Source organism: Rattus norvegicus, chromosome 2, assembly GCF_036323735.1.
Source record: "Rattus norvegicus strain BN/NHsdMcwi chromosome 2, GRCr8, whole genome shotgun sequence".
Classification (NCBI taxonomy): Eukaryota; Metazoa; Chordata; class Mammalia; order Rodentia; family Muridae; genus Rattus; species Rattus norvegicus.
The window spans coordinates 229,342,168-229,364,564 of NC_086020.1; the positions used below are offsets into that span (position 1 = coordinate 229,342,168).

At 42.5% G+C, this 22,397-nt stretch overlaps 1 protein-coding gene across 4 annotated transcripts; it reads left to right on the plus strand.

Moving 5' to 3' along the window:
* Positions 1 to 685: 685 nt before the first annotated feature.
* Positions 686 to 15,406, plus strand: Trmt10a (tRNA methyltransferase 10A). 4 transcript variants are annotated; one of them, XM_017590789.3, is made up of 9 exons: positions 1,005 to 1,325; positions 3,430 to 3,459; positions 4,392 to 4,587; positions 5,325 to 5,487; positions 6,544 to 6,615; positions 7,532 to 7,606; positions 9,208 to 9,357; positions 11,647 to 11,752; positions 13,482 to 15,406. In XM_017590789.3, the coding sequence occupies exons 2-9, from the start codon at positions 3,456 to 3,458 to the stop codon at positions 13,736 to 13,738; spliced, it is 1,023 nt and encodes a 340-aa protein (XP_017446278.1). In that variant the 5' UTR covers positions 1,005 to 1,325; positions 3,430 to 3,455; the 3' UTR covers positions 13,739 to 15,406. The 4 variants fall into 4 exon arrangements, with proteins under 4 accessions (NP_001037697.1, XP_017446278.1, XP_038958037.1 ...); XM_039102109.1 differs by having other exon boundaries at positions 1,052 to 1,325; positions 3,359 to 3,459; NM_001044232.1 differs by lacking the exons at positions 1,005 to 1,325; positions 3,430 to 3,459 and adding an exon at positions 686 to 804 and having other exon boundaries at positions 13,482 to 13,896.
* The last annotated feature ends 6,991 nt before the right edge of the window (positions 15,407 to 22,397 follow it).

Genomic DNA, 22,397 nt, shown 5'->3' on the forward strand with positions numbered 1-22,397 from the left:
CATGTTCAAAGGTCAAGCAAGAAGAAAAAATCTATATTGTGGGTCTCTTTATCTTCAAATTCTACTACTAGTCAATCAGAAAGGCCAAATTAAAACAAAATAAAACAAAAAGACCAACCTACCCAATTGTTTTTCCCACCGCCTCGGTTGACTTGGTCTATATTTAGCAAGATTATATAAGGTCAAGTATTTACAAACGATGAAATATCACTAGTGTTTTGCAAAATAGCATGGGAAAAACATCAAAGAATGGAATGTAAAGTACACGTTTTACTAAGGACATAGGAAACTTTAAAATTCCCAATTTCAATGAATTTTTATTATTTCAGTTTACATTTTCTTCACCTATGAAAGACCATGTGATATTGGTTAACTTTTTCCTACACAAATTAGAATTTGGGCAATACTAGATCCTTTCAACACAGAAAAAACAAGGGCATTTCGTCTGTTTCGCATTTCAATTTCTTTAAGTGGGGCTATCTTCGCCTCGAGACCGGAGCTTACACATGAATAAATGCCTGTAGGTAGAAATACAAACGCTGGACAGGGAAAAACACCTCGTGGTAGCCACTAACCACTCCTGAAAAAACCCAGTTCCTGACCCCGCCCCGTACAGGCCCCTCCCCTTTCTCTAGGTTGGAGTTAGCGCAGTTCGATGACGCAAGTGCCGTAAGCAGACGTGCAACCACCGCCTCTGCCTCTGGGAGTTGAAGTTTCTGAAGGAGGACTAACGCGTGGAGCCGAGAGCATTTCAGAAAGGCTTTCTGACCGCATCCCTGCTTTCCCCATCGTCCCCACGGCTTGGTAAATATGGCACTGCGGCTGTTGCGCCCCTGCTCTTTAGTATTCTTTCGGATGCCAAAGGAGCGTGAACTATCCTATCCTCCGCTGCAATCAGGGCTTCCGGAGTAGAGGGCAAGGGCCTGGGAAGTAGTTGCGGGTTCGCGGAGGAAGTGGCGTCGGGTGGCGCGTTCGCCACCCCCCGCCCTTCGGCCCCTCACGTGACATCTTCCCGCATCGTGATTGGTCAGCTGCGGTTCGTTAGCGGGCGCAGGGCCCGTTCGGGGCGTGCGCGCCCGGCCTGCGTCTGCGCGTGCTCGTGACCCGCTGTCGTGCTGGCTGCTCGGGGTTTCTGTTGTTCGTGGGAATCCTGCCGGAAGTGTGGCAGAAAGGGCAATGTGGAGGCTGAGGGTGGCTTGTCGCAATGCTGCGTTATGCTTAGAGGACAGGCGAGGCGTTTTCCCTGCCTTTCCTCTTTCCTCTCCCCTGGCGGTCGGATGTAGGGAGCCGAGGGGCGGTTGCTGCAGATGCGGCCCAGCCTCGTGGTGAGCTGAGGATGAGTTTAAGATGGAGGTGTTACCGGTTGTCACTGAAATACTTTGTGTTTAAAATGTGGCTATGTGTCCAGAGGTGTAACATTATTCACATTGAAAGAAAGGCTGTCCTGTGATTCCTTCCCAAGCCAGAATTCCGGCCAAAGGGACTTAACAACTGAACAAAGGGCTATTGCTACTGCGATACTGACCAACACGCTAAATAATAAAATGATACAGAAATACACTGGTGCCGGCATGTGTTGATTCTAGTAACTACGGAAAAGAAAGCTTTAAAACTACGAGGGCTGTTTTAGCCAGTTTGATAGCAGCCCTGGTTTGTTTGGTTTGTTTTGTTTTGTTTTTTTTTGTCTTTGGCATTAGGTGACGTATGCTCGCCCCACACCAGATAGTCTTTGTCGGCATTATTCAATTTTGAGTTGTGTAATTCCATCTGATAACCTATATCCAAGAATTAACCATCCACGGTTTAAGATGTGCTAAAGTAAAAGTCTCACACTTACGTTCTATCTTTCTGTAAAATGTTCTTTAATACTTGTTAAACTTGGATTAGTGAATGAAAATGTGCTGCGAGCATCCCTGCTGGTCAGGGAGGAGCCCCAGACTCGCTACCATAGAGATTTATGTCGTGACCCAAACTAAAACCAAGTGCGTTCACAAGTGCCATGTTTTACATAGTTGTATCAAATTCGTACACTGTATTTATTATGTAGTAGACAGTCGGAGCGGAAGCAATCTTGGTAAAGTCTAGCCAAAATAAGACACCCAGCTACTATTTTATCTGCATTCATATATTTTATAAAACGAAACATATTTCATGTGTTGTTCAGTAGTATAGCTTATTTAATTAAAGCTTAGGAAACTCACCCAGCACAGTGCTTCGAGAATTGATAAAATACATTAATGTTTAGACTGGCTTATGATAGGCTGCTCAGAAATGTTTCTGTTCTCTGATAGGTCAGGTTAAATTTAACTTGAGACATTTTAGATGTGAAAGGCAAAGGCTCCCCCTGGTGTAAGAGAGCTATAAAGCATGGCTTTTGTAATTCTCACAGTATAGCTAGCTCAGCACTTCAGAATTTTAAACATAGAGAACTATTGAAAACTATTGCCACAGATAAACAGAAATGTGCTCTCTTGAATATTTGTCTCAGAAAATGCTTTCCTGTTAATTTCAGTTTTGCTTTTAAGTTTGCATGTTTGATGGGAATTGTTTTATCCACCGTCCGTGGCTTTGGATATATACATTTTAAAGTTTTATTTAATGCCTTTAGAGTCATCTGTCAGCAGTGTACAGTCTGCACTATCCCTTCAGAATCCCCCACTCTCAAGGTGTTAGGTTACTGGGAAGTGTTGCTCTTGGAGCTGGGTTTGAGTCATATTGCCATAATTTCATTCATCTCTTTATTCTACCAACTATTTTGAGTATATTCTCCCTGTAGATTTGTTTGAGATACCTTGTTTCTTAGGAATTACTGGAGACGGGAGGAGTTAGTAGCTTTGCTATAATTATCCTCATTTAAAAAAAAAACCCTTTGAAATACCATATCTACTCACTTATCCGGTCAGTTTGAAGTAAGAGTCAACTTCGTCTCAAGTAACGTGACACTGCACTTTCAGAGAAAGTGAGATGCACATAGTAAAACTACTGCTTAAGTTCTGTAAATGTGTTGTCCTTATTATTACGTCCTGAAGAGTAATTGTTTCATTGTTTGTTTTTGTGTGGCTTAGATTAACTAGCTACCTCTGTAAGAAGAATCTCAGAACATTTCTTAAGGCCCTACGATGCTTAGTACATCATGCTTAGTCTGAGGCAGGGACAAAAAGGCAAACGCTTGTAAGCTTTGTTATTAGTAACATATTAAAGAGAAAAGACATTTCAGTGTAGTTAGCCTTCCCCCAGTCAGCAAGTTGAATTCTAGTTGTTATGGATAAAAATGTGTGTGGTTGGATTTAAATGGAGATTTATTTCAGTCAACGCCTTAGCGTTGCAGACTGATTACAGAATCATATTTTGTTTTTAGCCATAACTAAAGTGTTTACAGATATACTGTGACATTTGTTAGAGAAAGAAAACTTGTCTATTTCATTAAAGCGCGTACACATCTTCAACGTCTGTTCATGGGTATGTATATGTGCTTTAATAAATATAATAAGCATATTAGTATCTGCATTGATTCTCAGATTTAAAATATAGCCATTACCCATCATCAATAAGTAATTTTGGAAATACCATCCTTAATGGCTGCTTAGCCTGCATAACTAACCTATATTATAGAGGAACCGTTATTTGTTTATACTTTTTTGCTGACACTCAAGTTCTGAGTTTTCACAGTTAAAAATGTTAGGATGAATAAATTGTGATGCAGATTTTAATGTACGTTTCTGACTTGCTTACAGGAATTTTTGCTAAGAAGATACATTGCTAGGTCAGAGAGTGTTCACAGCAGTTCAAGTCTCTGTTGTGATAAAACACTTGAAGCAAAAGCCAGTTAAAGGGAGGGGGTCCCTGGCTCATGCTTCTAGATCACAGTTCGTCATTGAGGGAAGACAGGGTGGGATCTAAAACAGAAACCACGGAGTCTACCAGTCAGCTTACTCCATTGCTCATGCTTAGTTAGCTTTCTGATGTGGCCCAGGGATGGCCACATACCATCCGGGCAGTGTCCATGTTGTTACCCACCCCCATCCCCAATTGAGCCTTCCTCACATAACTCTGGGCTTAGGCTATGTCACCTTGACAGAGGAAGCTAACTAGGACAGTGTCGGTGCATTTTCAACTCTCAAAACATACTTGCATTCTGGAAAAACCATATGAAGACCTTCTATAGTATCTGTAAACTCTTATTTCTTCAGTCCTTCCAGTACTGTCAGTACATAATACTTAATTCAGTGTCAAGTGATAGTTAAAGATCTTTGCCAATAAACGGAATTTAACTATCTAAAATGTGTATTTAATCAATGAGTTTAGCATGTAGTGGTCTCTATTGGCCATTTGGGTTAAATTTGTTAGTTTTCAGTTCATATAAAAAAATTTGGCTTTTCAATTTTTTTCAGAGACAACAAATATGTCATCTGAAGTGTTGCCAGCATCCATTGAGCCTCCTAATGTAGAAGGAAAGCCGGGCGCTAGTGACAGTGAGGAGGAGAGACAGAAGCAGAGAGTGGATGCAGAGGCCCAGCCAATATCTAAACGGCAACTGAAGAAGCTGATGAAACAGAGACTATGGGAAGAGCAGCGGGAACAGCGCAAGTGAGTACTTCAAAGCATGCGCTGTTTTTCTGAGAAATGGGGTATCAGGTCCTATTAGAAGCTGTCTGCCCTGAAACTGAAGTCATGACAAAATAAGGTTATGCATGTTTTTAGCTAACGCTGAGTTGCAATACTGATGAATTTAGACCCCGTCTTTTCTCACCTAAGACTGCCTGTGCAGCAGCAGACCTGCTAGGACAGCTCAGACTCCGTGCCCTAGGTCTGGGTAAAGCAACAACACAGGAAGGTCAACTTGTCCTGACATGGATGTGCCTAATACAGGAGTTCATGAAAGCATTTCTGTTAGGGCCAGTGTCTAAGGCCAAAATGTATAAGAGATTAGAAAAACTTGGACTTTTATTTTTGTTCTTTTAGTTAATTTAGTGAAATTTTCTTTTTAGTATTCCTTGTGATATTGAACTAGAAAATCGTTTAGGGGCTGAGTTGTGAATAAATTCTTTATAAATCATAAGTTTTCTGAGTCTTATATGACACTAGTAATGAAACGATTGGATAATGAAGTTTTTCACTGAAGAAAGCTCTGTAGCTTTGCAGAGTCCTTTCTTGAAATGTGCAGTTATTGTCTGGAGTAAATCAGGTTACGAAGGTCTGACCCTTTTCTCCCCACAGAAGGGATATGTCACACAACCATGACTACTTTAAAATGTAATTTTTGTTTAATTGGAAGTTTTATGAATATCTAAATATACAAATAACAAAATTGGTTGCTATTTTAGGGAAAAACGAAAAGAAAAACGCAAGAGAAAGAAATTAGAACGACGGTGTCAGCTGGAGTCCAACTCAGATGGAAACGACAGGAAACGGATCCGAAGACACGTTGCTCCTAGCAACCTCCGCCTTATCATAGACTGCAGCTTTGATGACTTGATGGTGTTAAAGGTATCACGAGGTCCCTGTGTGACTAGGTTAAGTCCCTTCTATTTTCTTAAGTAATATTACAGATAATGTTTATATACTAGACTACATCGTAGTAAGATTTTCAAATTCTCTTACTCCTAAATTAAGTGCTTTGATATGTATAGCATATTTATGTATATGTTTTTATATATGTAGACAGACATTTACCCCACAGTTAGATAATAGAACTCAGTAACCACATATTAATTATAAAGATTATGGAGTTTCTTGATGGCACAAGTCTGTAATCCTATCTCTTCCATGACTGAGTCAGAGAACCTCAGAGTTTTAGGCCAACCTAAGATATAGCACATTTGAAGCAAGCCTGGACTACTTAGTGAGATATGATCTCAAAAAAATTTTTTTTTTTTTTGGAGCTGGGGACCGAACCCAGGGCCTTGCGTTTGCTAGGCAAGCGCTCTACCACTGAGCTAAATCCCCAACCCCGCGATCTCAAAATTTAAAACAAAAACTCTGTAGCATGGCTGGAGAAACAGATCTCAGGTAAGAGCACTCATCGGTCTTGCAGAGGACCCAGGCTTGGCTCCCAGTGTGGACATACTGACTCAATCATCTGCAACTCCAGTTTCAGGGCAACTGACCCCTCTTCTGACCTCCACAGGCACTGCACAAACATGTTGTACATACATGTATCCAGGTACACACATACACACACACACACAGTTTGTTTTAAATCTGGCATTTTAGCAATGCCATTTAGGGTAAAGTCTGGAAATAGCATGATTCTTAAAAAAAAAAAAAAAAGGTTTTGTTGTTGTCTGTTAAACCAACATTATTAGCATTTTGAATAGATAAAAACTTCAAAAGGACATGAGAATTACAGAGCATTATCTTTACATGTAGTAATTTTGCTAGTGTTTGGGAAAATTAAGTGAAAGTTATCACAATGGCATTACATTTTAAAAGAAAGATTTTTGCCTGTCTGGCCATTTCTTTTGCTTGTACTGTTCCTGTAATACCATAGAAGGCCTTAGATGACTTTGACGACTCTCCTTTTTAAATTGTGCTATTCTATAGGATATTAAGAAACTTCACAAACAGATTCAACGATGTTATGCAGAGAACCGCCGCGCATCACATCCCGTTCAGGTGTGTGAAGGGTTAGGGAGGCTCTGCTTGCTTTCCCATCTCCCATGACAAGAAGCATGAGTGGCTCCACTGGCCCCTCCCTGACAGGCTTAGGCGCCTGTGTCATGCTTGACTTTTCCTACAAGAATATGTAGGACATGAGTGTCGTTCCCAGACGCCCGCTCACCAGCCTCATCCACTGCTGTGTAGTGTTGGCTGCCTTTGTTTAGATGTGCGCCTGTTTTCACAGCAGTTTCTCCGCTTTCGTTCCTTCCAGCTGTGGGAAGTGGCAGAAGCGGGGAAGTAGGCTGCCACTGCCTGTTTGTACAGCAGGGCCTCTTAGATGTGTGTCACATTTCCTTTTGAGCCACTGACAGTTCTGAGAAGCGTTTGTTAGTTAGAGAGCGACTGTGGACACTACTTGATGGCTACTGTGAATGCCACCTTGTGACATGAAGATCCAGGAACTCCCCGTGGATGTTAACCAAGTGGAAGCAGCATGGGACTGGGCTTTTATATGATTTTATACCCTACTCGAGTGAGCTATAAAGGAGATGTCAGGGAAGGGGCAACAGCAGCAAAAATAAAGATCTTATCAAGGCTTTTGGATACGTCTTTTTTAGAAACACCTTCCCGGGGGGATGTATGAGAGCTCGATGAAAACCAGGGAGTCTGCAGGGTGCTCACCAGTGCAGGCAGATCATAACCGCTCAGCCAGCGGGTAGAGAGGAAATGCAGGGGCCATGCTGGAGCTGATGGGTTGAGGAGACCCCACCTAACGGGCCCTTTTTCCTGCTGTGTCAGGCACTCAGAGTCTATCACAGTTATTTTTCTCTAGCTCAGTGAAAACTACTTTGTGCTTCCCTGGTGATGAGGGGATAAAATGGTGAACTGACTGGACTTTTTCTTTTTTCTCTGCCTACTAATTGCTCATCAGTTTTACTTGACAAGCCATGGAGGCCAACTGAAGAAGAACATGGATGAGAATGACCAAGGATGGGTCAACTGGAAGGTAGGAGACAGTCCAGGTTCTTCTAAGCTCCTAAAAGGCCTTTTTGCTTTACCTAAGTTCTCAGTAACAGTATGCTACAAAACTCTGGGTACCGTTGTACCATGTCTGAAGTTACAAGGGCGGAAGCTGAAGAAGAGACTGATGTGTCTGCTCATGTATATGCCCTCTCATTTGTCTTGGCTGCTACATTAGAGCCACTCCTAAAAAAGAAGTATCCAAAAGACTTGGTAAGATCTTTTGCATCAAAAGAAAATTTGAAACTTTCTCTACATTTTGTTTCTTTTCAATCCATACTGTCCATTCTGTGACCACTGGCCCTGTGCGGTTGTACATTCCTGAGATGTGAAAGTCTGGATTGTGAGTTGGCATATGCTGTAGATGTGGGATACGCTGACTTAGAAGGAGTGGGGATATATCATGGGCATATTATGTTAAAATATACTGGTCACTTATCTATTCTCCTTTTTAGCGCAGCTTCTAGCAGATTTAAAATGTATTTGAATAACTTTCCTGTTCTAGGTATATGTAAATATGTGGCCATCTTGGCTGTGTGCAGATGTGGCCATCTTGGCTCGGGACTCTCATGTTCAGCGGTGCTGTGTTAGCCTATGCAGCATTGTTTACTGTTTTCAGCTCCCACAGAGCCCAGCTTTCCCCACTAGTGTCTACAAATCTAATAGCTGCATATATTAAGAGCCCATGTGCAAACTTTTGCAAGTCTTTAGATTCATGCCTCTTTCTAAGAAATACTGAATATGTTAGACAGTGTACTTTATAGTTTGTGTCTTTATTTGTATTCTTGGTTTGTAGAGAAGTACAGACTTACTGGCTTCTAGCTACTCAGATCCTTTCTGAGGCCGTATTAAGTATAAGAGTCAGATTTATAGCATATACTTTCTCAGAAAAGTAACTGTATTAATCAGTAGCACACAATCTAAGTGTTTGCTTCATTTGATTTTCTTCAAAATTATTGTCTAACAGTCAGAGCCTGGAGACATACTATTCAGGCAGTTAATGTGACTTGAAAAATCTTACTCTGTCTTGTGTCTCTGACCTGACAGTTTTGGCAAAGAAGCTTTCAGATATGTCTCCTTGTAGAAACAGACACATTCTATTAATTACATTGACAGTTTCCTTTTGATGAGTCACATGGGAGACATAATTGGAACAGACATTTCTCGTCAGGAAAAGTGTGATCAGGAAGCAGGAAAATGCATTTCTATTTTTATTTTTGGAATGGAGATAAAGTGAGAAGGGTAGGCTGATGGCCACATTGAGGAAAGAGCTCCTAGGCTGAGGAGTCGGAGTTGACCCTACAGGAAGACTAGACGATACAAGTGCGGTCTCGGACTTGGCTTGCTGTCAGAGTGAGGAATTAGAGTAGGAACTGAGCCCAGCCGAGGGAGGAAGGTTGGTAGAATATTTCAAGGACTGTGATGTGAAGTAAGGAGTCGGTTATGGGTGTCACAGGCTAGTATAACAATAGTCTCTCAAGCTTGATCCCAGGTGTTGGGACAGGTTTATTTTGAGAAAAGGATATCATGTTAGCCAGCTTTCAGTGTCATGCTAGCAACACACTCATTCTCCTTTTGTTGTTGAAGGATATTCACATCAAGTCCGAGCACTATAGTGAACTCATAAAAAAAGAAGACCTGGTTTATCTGACGTCGGACTCACCTAATGTATTAAAGGACTTAGATGAGTCAAAGGCCTATGTGATTGGAGGGTTAGTGGACCACAACCACCACAAGGTACTGTGCTTTGTTCCTACCTAAAACCTGACAAAATCCTATAGTGAATGATTTTTCTGGTGCACCTACTACTGTGGTGGTAACCTAAGCTAAGCAAAAAAAAAAAAAAAAAAAAAAAAAAACTTGACCCTCCTGCAGCTCAGGGAGGTCAGTCGCTGCAGGTAAAAAACTATATTTTGCAGTTGCAGAATCTGAGGGACAAAGGTTATGCCTAAAATCAACCATGTCAGGTGGCAAAGTGGATTTTTAGAAATGACTGGATAGCTGCAGAGCTCTGCTGCATTGCCGGAAACTCTGATACTGTGAATTGCTCAGCCTTTGGAGTTTATACTAATCCTTAAAATAGTCAATTTTTATGTGCATGAGTGTTTTGCCTGCATGTAGTGTCCTGTTCTGTGTGCTTGTGTAGTGTCCTCGAAGGTCAGTTCCTCTGGAAATGGGGTTACAGACAGTTGTGAGCCCCTGTGGGTGCTGGGAACTGAACTCGGGTCCTCTGGAAGAGCAGCTGTGTGCTAACTCCCGATTCATCACTCCGGCCCTATACTAGTTTTTAAATGTATGATTGTTCAAATCATTTTTTCTCATCTATTTTTCTTTTCTCACCTCATGTTTTTATACAGATGAAAAGTTACTTTCTAAAGAGGACATTATTATGTACTTTGCCACATGCTCAATTCATCTCAATTTTCTAAAGAAAAGGTATTTTTTTCTAAGTAAAGAAATACTGGGGCTGGAGAGATGGCTCAGTGGTTAGGAGCACCGACTGCTCTACCAAAGGTCCTGAGTTCAAATCCCAGCAACCACATGGTGGCTCATAACCATCTGTAATGAGATCTGACACCCTCTTCTGGTGTGTCTGAAGACAGCTACAGTGTACTTACAGATAATAAGTAAATAAATAAACAAATAAATAGATAAATCTTTAAAAAAAAAAAAAGAAATACTGTCAGCACAGTATAGGACGTAATTGTATACTTCAGCAGCAGTATGTACATAGTTTCTCCCGTGTCACCCATGGTCACGTCTGCCCATCCAGTGGTGACTGCATGGCTGTAGAGCTCCTAGGTATAATATAGCTGAGAAACTGGACTTCTCTTTAATTGTAATTTTGAGTTGTCAGGTATGGCTAGGCATTGGGTGATCAACTCTAGAATATCCCAGGGCCCTCGTCAGAATGGTCATTAGCCTTTCTCTTGTCAGTGGGAAAGTCTAATGTATAATATATGCACAAGCAGATTCTCTTCTCAAGTTGTGTCTGTTTCTCTAATAAAGCATTTTCATTCTAAAGACCTGGCTCCTCTAATCTTTTGCCTCTACATAGGCTAAGTACTTGTTGAGAAATTAAGCTTATACCTCCTGGACCGTCTCTTTGTCTGGGATAGACTCAGATTTCAAGCATTTTACATTTGAGAAAATATAAAATCCTGTTAGATAATAGTTGGTAGAAAGAAAAAAATAAAATGTAAGAAAAATTGAAATATTCTTCACTCAGGGTTTTATGTCATTGAAATATTTGTGTCTGGTGTATAATTGAAACAGAATTTCCTTTAAAACTTTTTGTAGCAGAATTTTAACAGAGCCATTGTATCCAGCATGAGTAATAGCACCCAGGCTTTGAGGTAAGCTTTTGTAAATAGTCAGTGGTTGTTATCTGAGATTTTATAGGGTGTTCGTTCATTTGAAGGATTTCAGAGCCCTTACATAGCAGTCTGGGATACTTACCTGGCAAACCGGAAAGTCTCCTATGGCTGAGACCTGCTCAGGTAATGTTGTTTCAACAACCCCTAGGTCAGATAAGAGGTTCTGGTATTTGGAAGTTGAATTGCAAACAGTGCCTGTTATGTTAAAGAAAAAGCACTTGTGCTAAGCTGGTAGCATTCAGTCTGTGACAGGCTGATCCCGGTGCTGCTGAGGAACCTGAACTCATCTTGTAGTGGTGTCTCTCTGTCCTGGACCAGTTATCCAGCATGACCTAGACCACCGGCACCCTTCACTCTCACAGAAAGAATGACGAGTGCTTCACTGAGAGAAACGGGGTAGGGGACTAGAAAGAGAAGAGTCACAGCAGGAAACAGGGTTTCCCTGCTTGCCACTGAGGGGCTTCCGACTTGCTGGGAACGTCCTTTCTTCACTCCTACAAAATGAGGTGGTTAAACAAGGCTGTGAACGCTCCTGCTGCCAGGACTATAAGCTATTCAGATAATGTTCTCCGCACTGAAGTCGTGTCTGAAAGAGATCTACATTTTCCTAGACTGTACAACACCTAAGTCCCAGTATCTTTATTTTCAGGGACTCACGTTTAAGCAAGCATCCAGTTATGGAATCAAGCATGCACAGCTCCCTCTTGCAGAGTTCGTGAAGATGAACAGTCGAAAAGTCCTGGCGGTTAACCACGGTAAGCTGTGCTGTGAGGCGCCCACAGTCCCTGAGTGAACACTGAGGGACAGTGCATCTCAGACGTGCACAGATAGAAAGATGGAGTCGTTTGTTTACTAGAAGTAAAAGTGAATACTTCAGACATTTTTGAAAGTTTACGAAGTATAAAAACAACTAGCTGTAAATTTGTACTGTGACTCACATACAACTTGTACTTGTTACTAACTTTTGGGTGTGTTTCCTCCCAACTCTTTTTCTGTGGCTGTGGTCTGTCAGCTTTACTGATCTGGGTACTTATCTTCCACTTCATTGTAGTTTTCATGGCATTGATTTTTAGTGACTGTGTGATAGTCCATCTCCTAAATAGATAATCATTTAATCATTCTCCATTGCGAATATTTTTAATTTGTTTTATACCGTAAAATATAAATTTAATTATATTTTATTTTTTTGCTGTGTAATGCCCCAAATTAACCTATAATCCTGACCTACCCAGGAACCAGATAACATCATGGAATGCTGGGAATTGTAGTTCTTGGAAAATAACAAAGCCTCATGGGAAAGGATGGTGGCCTGTAGCTTTATCCTTATAAAGCCCTTCTACATTCTCAGGTGGTAAATTCCAGGGAATGGTCCTAACCAAAGCCCATTTCTTGGTCAGTATTTAATATTTAATAAAGCTTACCTTAAATTTGGCCACAAATTTGTTTTTCTCTGGCAAATCTCAAAATGAACAGCTGTCATGAGTAACATTGTGGTACATCCCTGCTTAGATATAATTCACTGCCTTAAGTATTAAGTAGTTAAATCATAATAAAAAATTTTTTGAGACAGGGTTTTACTACGTAGACCAGACTTCTCTTGAGCTCAGAGAAATCCACCTGCCTCTGCCTCCTTCCCAAATGTTGGGATTAAAGACATATAACACCAAGCCACTGAGCTTTAATTTTTTTTTTGAGATTCTTTTTTTTTTTTTTTTTGTATTTGCTTGCATGTCTATAGGTGCACCTAGTGCATGTTCGGTGCCTGTGGCGGTCAGAAGAGAAAATTATGTCCCTGGAACTGGAGTGCAGGCAATTGTAAGCAACTATGTGGATATGAGGAACTGAACCCCAGTCCTCTGTGAGAGGAGCCAGTCCTCTTAGCCACTGAGCCATCTCTCTAGCTCCTGTAATTAAGGAACAGTTTCAGTCAGTACACAGTAATTTATATAATCCTACATACTTTTTATATAGCAGGCTATCTGGAGTTAGAAAAATGAAATTAATTGTTCAAGGAACAAATTTCTTCTAAAACCTTTGATACCCAGTGGAAATTTTTTTTCTGCAAATGACCCAGGAAGCCCTTCCGTATTGTGATCCTAGGGACAGCATTGGTTTTCTTTTCTACTATGAAAGCAAGAGCAGAAAGCAGGCAAAAGCCCCTCACAGCGGCTCTTTGTAGTGACAATCAATGGACTGGGTGTTAATCATGTATGCTGGTCATGAGCTAGTACATAGAGGTGAAAAGTATGCTGCAGCCTTGGCTATAACACACACCGATGCCAGTAAGCTTGTGGGTCTAAAGAACTGCCTAAGGGAAAGCTGGAGGGGTCATGAGGGCTGCAGAGCTGTGGGCAGCTGGTGCCTCATAGCCAACAGGAGAAAGTAGTTAGGACACGTCAGCATCAGCACAAGGGGCGCCTTCCACCACAGTGTAGCATCGCGGTGACCTTGACTAAGCATCATCCACATTGGTTCTCGTTGCAGTGTTTGAGATTATCCTGGAGTTCCTGGAGACAGGAGACTGGCAAGAGGCGTTTTTTACAATCTTACCCCCACGGAAAGGAGCTGTCCCCGCACACAAGGCCTGCGAAAGCTCTCCTCAGGACCACCAGGCCCTGCCAGGAGGATGGGACAGTGCCATCGAGGGAGAGCATGGCAGAGATGATCCTGGCTCTCCGCACAAAGAGCAGCAGGGCCAGCAAAGCAGCTCGGTTTCTGCAGTGAGCCCTGACCCACAGTAACCTTCCCCTGTTCTCTTGCTTCAGAGAAACCAGACAGTGTGGTCGGTGCTTCCCAGAATGCTCAGACTGCGAGAAAACTTTCTCTCGTCTCTGTTGTGGAATTTTAAATCTTTTTAAAGAGTTAAATGATAACGAAAAACCCTTTAAGCACTAAGAAAGGATTGCTTGGTTTTGTGTAAGAAGAAGACTCAAAGGTGTGATTTCAGACGAGCTTAAGCCTCACTCACATCGGTCGTGGAGGCTGTTGCGTGGTGTGGGGTCTGCCTCCACCCGTCCTTCACCGGGGCACGTCCTGCAGGGCCAGCCTGCTGACCCAGTGGTTCTTCCATGCTCATCCTCCCTGTGTCTCTTTGGTCTGGTGGCTGTTTGTTGGAACAGATATTCATAACTGTCCCTTGAGTCTTCTAAAATGTTGGACTTGGGAAGCTACCCTTTCTTTCTGTAGCTTCTGTGTTCAGTTCTAAGAAATAACATTAATTCTGGGAGGACACCGATTGTTTGCTGGGCTCAACAATCCATTCCTTTTGGACAGCGGAGTTGACTCCTGTGCCTCCCTTGTGATACCTTCTTATGCTTCTGAAATAGTCACAAGAATAATCTTAAGTCCCGTAGTGACAGTAACTTACTCAATTACACAAGTTTTGCTGGATAGATTACTTTATAAGGTTACTTCTGAAGAATCAATTTGCCTTTACCTCAGTTAAACAAAACAAAGGAGCTGTCCTTTCCATTTATTTTCTACATATTTAACATATTTCCATAATGTTAGGATTTAACATAATGTGAATATTGTACATCTTCCGTCCTGCTGTAATATCCCAACCAGTGTAAATGTGTTTCTGTAAATACCATGTGCATGTAATGTTGACATCTGTCACATCACATTTAGCTTTCATGCCTTAATCCACGATGGCAGGCTGATACGTATTGTTTGTGGAAAGGTTGTATTGAATTCACTAATTTGAATTCATTAGCCAGAAATTAAACAGCGGTTTGGAAGCTGATGAAGACAGAGCAGAGGGGTGCCGTTAGGCTTTTGCACAGTGTCTGCAGAGAAGTGTGTTTGGATCACGTGCCCCTTACACAGGTGCAGTGGAACCTCAGGAGCGGTCACTGAATTGGGAGGAAATCAGCTTCTGGTCTTTTCTCTTTATTATGTAATGTATGTGCTGTGTTAACACCAATTTAGAGGGAAGCTCACTAGATCTGGTGTGGATGTTCACTGCCTGTTTTTGTTGCTTTATTCCTAGTTACCTATGGTAGCTAGGTCCTTCACTGTCCACAGAGGTGTGTTAATAGTCAGAGTGCAGTTCTTAGTGAGTAAAGTCAGTTCATGTTGTTACTGTACTTTTCTAAGATTCAGATTTGGTGAGATGTCCCCCATGTGCCCGTGTGTTTGGACACTTGGTCTCCACTGATGGTTCTGTTTTGGAGGTTGTGGGACCTTTCTAAGGGGAAGCATGTCACTTAGGGTGGGCTTTTCCTGTCTACAGCCAGTCCTGTTTCTTGTGTGATCACACTTCCTGCCATCCAGGCCAGCCTAATGTTCCTGATGGCAGGCCTTCCCTGCCACGATGGACTATATACCTCCTGTAGAGCTCTAACCAAATAAACTCTCCTTCCTTACCTCCTGTAGAGCTCTAAACCAAGATAAACTCTCCTTCCTTATTGGCTTCTTGTCAAGGTATTTTGTCATGCAGCAAATGAAGTATCTAATACATACATTTTATATGGAACTAGGACCCAATTAACTATAAAAGTGAAGGAAGTTATTTCAAGTACCACATAGTTTAATTTTTATTAATTGCAAAAGCTCTACTGATTTTCTGGGTGTGCTGTAAGAAAGCACCACAGACCTAGTGGGCTAAAATAACCACAACTTATTTTCGACAGTTTCAGAGGCTGTAAATACAGAATCAAGCCTGGTAGGCCATGCTCCCTCTGACTCACAAGACAGCCTTTCTAACCTTAATGTATTCCTTCCTCTCAACTTCTTCCCCTGTACAGCAACAGATGTACACAAAAAGGAGAAAAGGATAGGTTTGAATTAATGGCAGCAGAGACCTAGAGTAGTCAGTGAGCGAGCTCATGGAGACCCTTGTCCCTCCTTCCCTAGTTCACTGCGAGGGTGTGTGCAGTGAGCTTACTGTATGTGAAGAAGAGAGTTGATGGCAGCCTCCAGAGTCAGGATCGTCGCTGGGGAGATTAGGGAATTAGATGAGGCTTAAGCCTTGGTACTCATGTTTACATTGTGAAACTGGGCATGTTAGAACTCAGTGTCCTTATTTAAAATGTGACTGTTACATATTTATCCTGTGAGCAGCATGTGAGTGTGAGATAATAGTAACTTGGTGTCTTAGTTAGGGTTTTACTGCTGTGAGCAGACACCATGACCAAGGCAAGATTTATAAGGACAACATTTAATTGGAGCTGGCTTACAGGTTCGGATGTTCAGTCCATTATCATCAAGATGGGAACATGGCAGCATCCAGGCAGGTGCAGGAGGAGCTGAGAGTTCTACATCTGCATCTGAAGGCTGCTAGCAGAATACTGACTTCCAGGCATCTAGGATGAGGGTCTTAAGCCCACAGTGACACACATACTCCAAAAAGGCCACACCTCCTAATAGTGCCAGTTCCTAGGCCAAGCATATACAAACCCTCACACTCCACTCCCTGGCCCATAGACTTGTTCAAACCATGAGTTTATGGGGGCCATACCTAAACATTGCATAATGCAAAATACATTTAGTCCAACTTGCAAAGTCCCCACAGTCTCAACAATGTCAAAAGTCCAGAGTTCAAAGTCTCTTCTGAGATTCATCCAATCACTTAACTGTAATCCCCAAGGCAAGACAGGAAACCAGCTGGGAAAAACTCCAAACTCTGCATCTCCATGTCTGATGTCAAAGTGGTCTTCAGATCTCCAGCTCCCTTTTCATCTTTATTGACTGCAACAAACTTCTTTCTACTGGGATGGTTCCACTCCCTGTTAATAGCTCTTTCCTTACCAGGTAGCCCGTGGCTCTGGCATCTCGAACATCTTGGGTCTCCAAGGCAACTTCAGTGTTACAGCTTCTTGTTTCAATGTATGAAATCCACACAGGAACTTCTGGGCTCCTCCAAAGGGCTGGTGTCACTTCTCCAGCTCTGCCCTCTATACCACTCTAAGCTCAGGTTGATCCACTCCACTGCTGCTGCTGTTCTTGGTGGTCATCCATAGCACTGGCATCTCCAATATGTGGTCTTCACTTCCACTGCAACTAGGCTTCACCAATAGCCTCTCATAAGCTCTCTTCATGGTGCCAAGCCTCAAATCCTTTACATGACCCCCTCTGTCCTGGGCCGTCAACTGCAACTGAGGCTGCACCTTCACCAGTGGCCTTCCATGGCCTCTCATAGTGCCAAGCCTCAGCTGCTCTCCATGACATCTTTATGCCTTCAAAACCAGTACCACCTGGGTGACTTTTACACATTACCAAGTACAGCTACAGCCTAAGGTACAACCTTGGCTATCTCTGAACACAGCCTCTTTGTGCTCTCAGAAAACACTTCCCAGAAGATTTTACCTCAGCGATGTTGGTCTCTTAATTACCGCTAATCTCCCAGCTCCAGCTAACAAGCATCAATTTTCCCAGTATCCCCTTTTATTCTGGACTCTTAAGCCAGAGCCACATGGCCAAAGCTGCCGAGTTTTGATGCTTGCTGGGGCTGGAACAGGCCCCTTGTTCTATTACATTATCACCAGCTTTTCGTTTTCCAACTCCTTGCTTGCCTAAGCTTGGCTGTCCTGGAACTTGCTCCGGAGACTGACTTTGAACTCATGAGATCTGCATGCCTGTCTCCTAAGCACTGGGATTAAAGGTGTGGTCCACCAAGTCTGGAATTAAGTTTTTCCTTCACCAAGAACTTGCTCTGATCTAGGCTGGCCTTGAATTCTGAGATCTGCTTATCTTTGCCTCCTGGGATTAAAGGTTTGTACTTAATTACCTAGAGCTAATTTAGCTGGGTGGGATCTGGCCCCAAGGTCATTACTCCCTGAATTTAATTTAATATCCTTGAACACTGGATCCAGCTCCGTTTCCCTTCCTGGTGTCCTTTTAATACTCGAGCCATATATTTTGTATTTTTCCTTTCTCAAGTTGCTCCATTTCATTAAAATGTTCTTCATAAGAGTGAACTTTAGTAACTACATGACAGAATGTACACCAGACTGTTTCGAAATTTACTTTTTCAAAGCAATTAATCTAAATCTCTTCACCCTAGCCTCAGGCACACTCTTTGGACAATGGCAAAAAGCCACATTTTCCCCCAAAATACCACAAAACAGTCTCTAGGCCATATACTGAAATTCTTCACTGAACCATCTTGGAACAGGTCCAAACAGTTCAAATCACTCTCAATAACAAAGTCTTCCATATTCCTACTAAGATAGCCCATTAAGCCCCATTTTAAAGCATTCCACTGCTTTCCAAATCCAAAGTCCCGAAATCCGCATTCTTCAAAACAAAAGTGTGGTCAGGCCTATCTCAGCAATACTCCAGTCCCAGGTACCAACTTCCCTGATACCAACTTCTGTCACAGTTAGGGTTTTACAGTTGTGAACAGACACCATGATCTTACTTAGTGATGCCTTCCCGTTACTGTTCCTATCCCTGTTTCTCCCTTGACTTTGTCTGCTCTAAAATAGCAGTAAACCTGCTTCAGACTTTTTGTTCCTTTGGAGTACAAGCCTTGACAAGATTTTTAAAATCTGCTTTCTGCCAGAACAGGGGCAAAAAAAAATAAACAGATCATTCAGGTGAAGCCTTTATTAAAACAGTAAAAGCAATGCTAACATAAATCACAGTCATACAAGATCAAATCCTCATGTCCTGCAGCAAGTATTATTATTATTAGATATTAATATGTTTACATTGTAATCACTAGATAAAAATGTTAATATGTCCACTGTTTAAACAATGAAGTTATTTTAAATAATGAAATTTAAAAAGAAAAGGGGCATACGGGGCTAATAACAAAGACCTAGTAGTTGAGAAACTCTAGCATCGCACATAAGCATGGGAAAGAGGGTGCTGCAGTGGAGAAGGCAGTTCCTAGTCTTCACTCAGTGCTGGCTGCACAAGTTCTTACTGGCAGAAAGGGACTTGAACACTGCTCAGGTAGAGGTTGGGGGTGGAGGGGGGGCGAGGTGTCGGGCTGGGAAGTCTGTCTGGGAGGGAAATCTGTCTGGTAAAGCCCTGGGAAACCCTGTCGGGAAGGGAGTTCCAGAACCTGACTGGCAATGATTTTTGCTGCTTAGGCTGTTTTAAAATTAGATGAGGATACAAGGATAAAAATGAAGCATAATCTAAGGATGTACAAAAGGAGGAGCCAAGAACAAAGGATTTTGGAACCAGGACGGAGGTTCTTGGGGTGGATATCAGACCAGGAGAGCATTGTATAGGCTCCTAAGGCTCTTTCCAGTTTGCTCTATCAGGTTAGCCTCATTAACAAAGAAACAACATTCCTTCCCCCATGCTCAGCAGTTATCAAAGCCTATCTGGTTTTGGAGCAGGACCCCTGCAGGAGAGTTCATCTGTCCTTGGAGGGACTTGAGGCTGTCAGTTGCAGATGCCATCACCTGGCAGAGTGTGTTTTCAAAGTCTTTGGCCAGGTGGTGTGTCTGACAGTGGCAGCTGTTGTGACCCCAGCAGACCCAAGGGAGATGTTGAGCCCCATCCTACTCATAAAGGGTAAATATTTCCCAACCCCATCTGGTTTGTGGCAGCAGTGCAGCCTCCTCCTCAGAGCCGGCCTGTGGAATGATCATAACGGCTGCAGAATCCTGGCAGGGGATATCTACACAGGGAGTTATTGTTCCTTCACACCAGAGAAGGAAAGGGGGCTGTGCACAGGTTATCCCGGTTTACAGTCTCAGTAGCATCATACTGGCGGTCTGTTGCCGTAGGCCTAGGAGAAATGCGAAGGGTTATGGTAACAATTTGGTGACAAACAGGAATGTCACAAAGGCCTGGTCAAGTGTCATTTCTCTCAGCCAGCTGGAGTTACCATTAAAATATTCATGGGCACTGCAGCAAGTAGGTGGTGGGTGCTACAGGTGTGAAAGAAACAATGGGGGTAGGGGGGAGTTCAGATGTGTAAACGGGAGGAGGGTCTGTAACACTGGATGTATCAACCCCAGGATGTTGTGGGTTTTATTTGGTTTTCCATTTGTTTCTCCCGTAGAGCATAGGCCTAGTGACAGGCATGAGCTGCTGAATTGTGGAAGTCAGCTGAGTCTCTAGTGAATTCACCTCTGTGAAACCTGCCCATTACCTTGCCAGTGATTCTGTCAAGGGTCTGTCATGCATATTATAGAACAGGGCCTGTCATTGTCCACTAAATAGAGAGGTCTGTTATGTCCTGTCATTGCACCAGCTGAGGCTCAGTGAACCCATGCTCTGTCCTGCAGGAGCAACAACCTCCACGGTGTCGACACCCTGGAGGCACAAGGGGTCTATCTGAGGATAGGAAAGCAAGCATATTCAGTAGAACACCCGCACACTGGCATCTGGGTACACTACATCTCTAGGGGTTGTCACCATCCCACCAGTGGGCAGTCTTTAGCCCCCAATTATCTGGTTCCTCCCCTCACGTTTCACTGGCATAAAATCACCAAAATGTTGTACTAAGAAGAATGGGGCTAGGTGAGGCATTGGCATTAAACACAGTAAAAACGACCTTTAGAATAACAGGGAAAGTGGCTGGAGGGGTGGGGGCAGATCCCGTTCAAGTGATCTGGTTGCTAAATGCTAGATGGCGGGGAGCCTTGTGCTTGTCTTTTAAGTGCTTGACATGTTCTCTCAATAATGGCCTGGCCCTGGGGACTGTGAAGGATGCCTGTGTGGTGAGCTGTTTTCTAAGCTGGAAGGTTTTAAACGGGAGGTTCTTGAAGGCCAGACCATTATCAGTTTTGATCTGGAAAGGGAACCCCATGACAGAACAGGTGGAGAACAGGGCTCTAATTCCGTTTCTGTGAGTTTTCTTTAGTCTGAGTTTAGTCAGGTGAAGTGGGAATAAGTAGCTTGGTAACAAATGTAAGTTTTTGTTTACCAAATGATTGGATCTGGAGAACATCTGTTTGCCAAAGGGCATTTCCTTAAGGCTTCTGGGGTTCTTGATTCTGTCCCCAATTGTTGCATAGCAGGAGTGTGAATTAGGGAGGCACAAGAGGAGCCAGTTTTAAGAATACATTTAAGGGGGGTTGGGGATTTAGCTCAGTGGTAGAGCTCTTGCCTAGCAACCGCAAGGCCCTGGGTTTCGGTCCCCAGCTCTGAAAAAAAGAAAAAAAAAAAAAAAAAGAATACATTTAAGGAATTTTGTTGGGGTATTGGGGAATTTAAGTTGATATGGGTCAGTTGATGGAGTTCTTTACCAGTGAGGGGCAACATAGCGAAGGCCCCAGGTGTGGCAGCCCTGTCAGCTAAGATGTTCTCGTTAGGGAGGGGCTCAGGGAGGGGTAAGTGTGACCTTATGTGACTGACAAAGATGGGACATGTTCTCGCTTGGCTATATTTGAAAGTTTTATTCACAGAGGAGGGAGAGGGTTATCATTCTAGGATCCCCTGATGTAGGGCTCCAACTACTGTGAAGGAAGAAAAGAATATAAGGACTTGGACTGGCTACTGTGGGTCATAGTGAGCCAGGGAGGCATTTTTAATGTAATTAGTTATTAGTAGAGCTGGCATCAAAGAGTGAGGAAAGGAGGGTTCTTGTCACCTTTAAGTAGGTCAAATAAAGGCCATAATTGGTTGGTGGGTACGAGGAGCCAAGGTCTTCACCAATTAATGTAATAACAGATAGAGCTGGCCAGACTGTCCTTAGGAATGTGATAGGGGAAATGAGATGGAATATATATATATATGATCTTACTATATATATAATATGTGAAGGGATATATATATATATATATTTTTTTTTTAAAGAGTTTTCTAAGGTTCTTGATCCTGTCTTTTGTCTTGCCACATTAATAGTCACCCATGTAATGATATATATGGAGACTTGATTTAATAGGGGGTTTTAATCCATGGGCTACAGCCTCCTGGCAAATAGTTGGGCTTTTAGCCATGCCTTGTGTGAGTATAGTCCATTCAAATCTATCAGCTGGTCCTGAGTTATTGATTTTGGGTACAGAGATGGCAAAATGCTTACAGTCTTGTTTATGGAGTGGTATTAAGAAGAAGCAATATCTGATGTCCAATGCTAATAGCAGGCTATTTGTAAGTATGTCAGAGACAAAGGGGAGGTCATGTTGAGGAGAGTCCCAGATTGTCATGGTCTTATTAATTGCTCTTAGGTCCTGGAGGAACTTCCAGTCTTCCTTTTAATTGCAAAAACTGGGGTATTCCAAGGGCTCCTAGAGGTTCGAATGTACCCCATATCTAACTGGTGCTTAACTAATTGTTGTAATATTGTTAATTTTTTCTCTGTTTAATGGCCATTGTTCCATCCAGACAGAATTGTTTGTGATTCATTCTAGACAGGGGGTAAGATATTCAAAAGTGGACCTTAGAATTGGGGATTCTTTTGTTCTTGATATTTTGGGTAGTCTTGTATCTGGAGGCCTTCTCCCTCTTCACCACTAATAAGGACCATATTTAAGTACTCTAAGATATCTC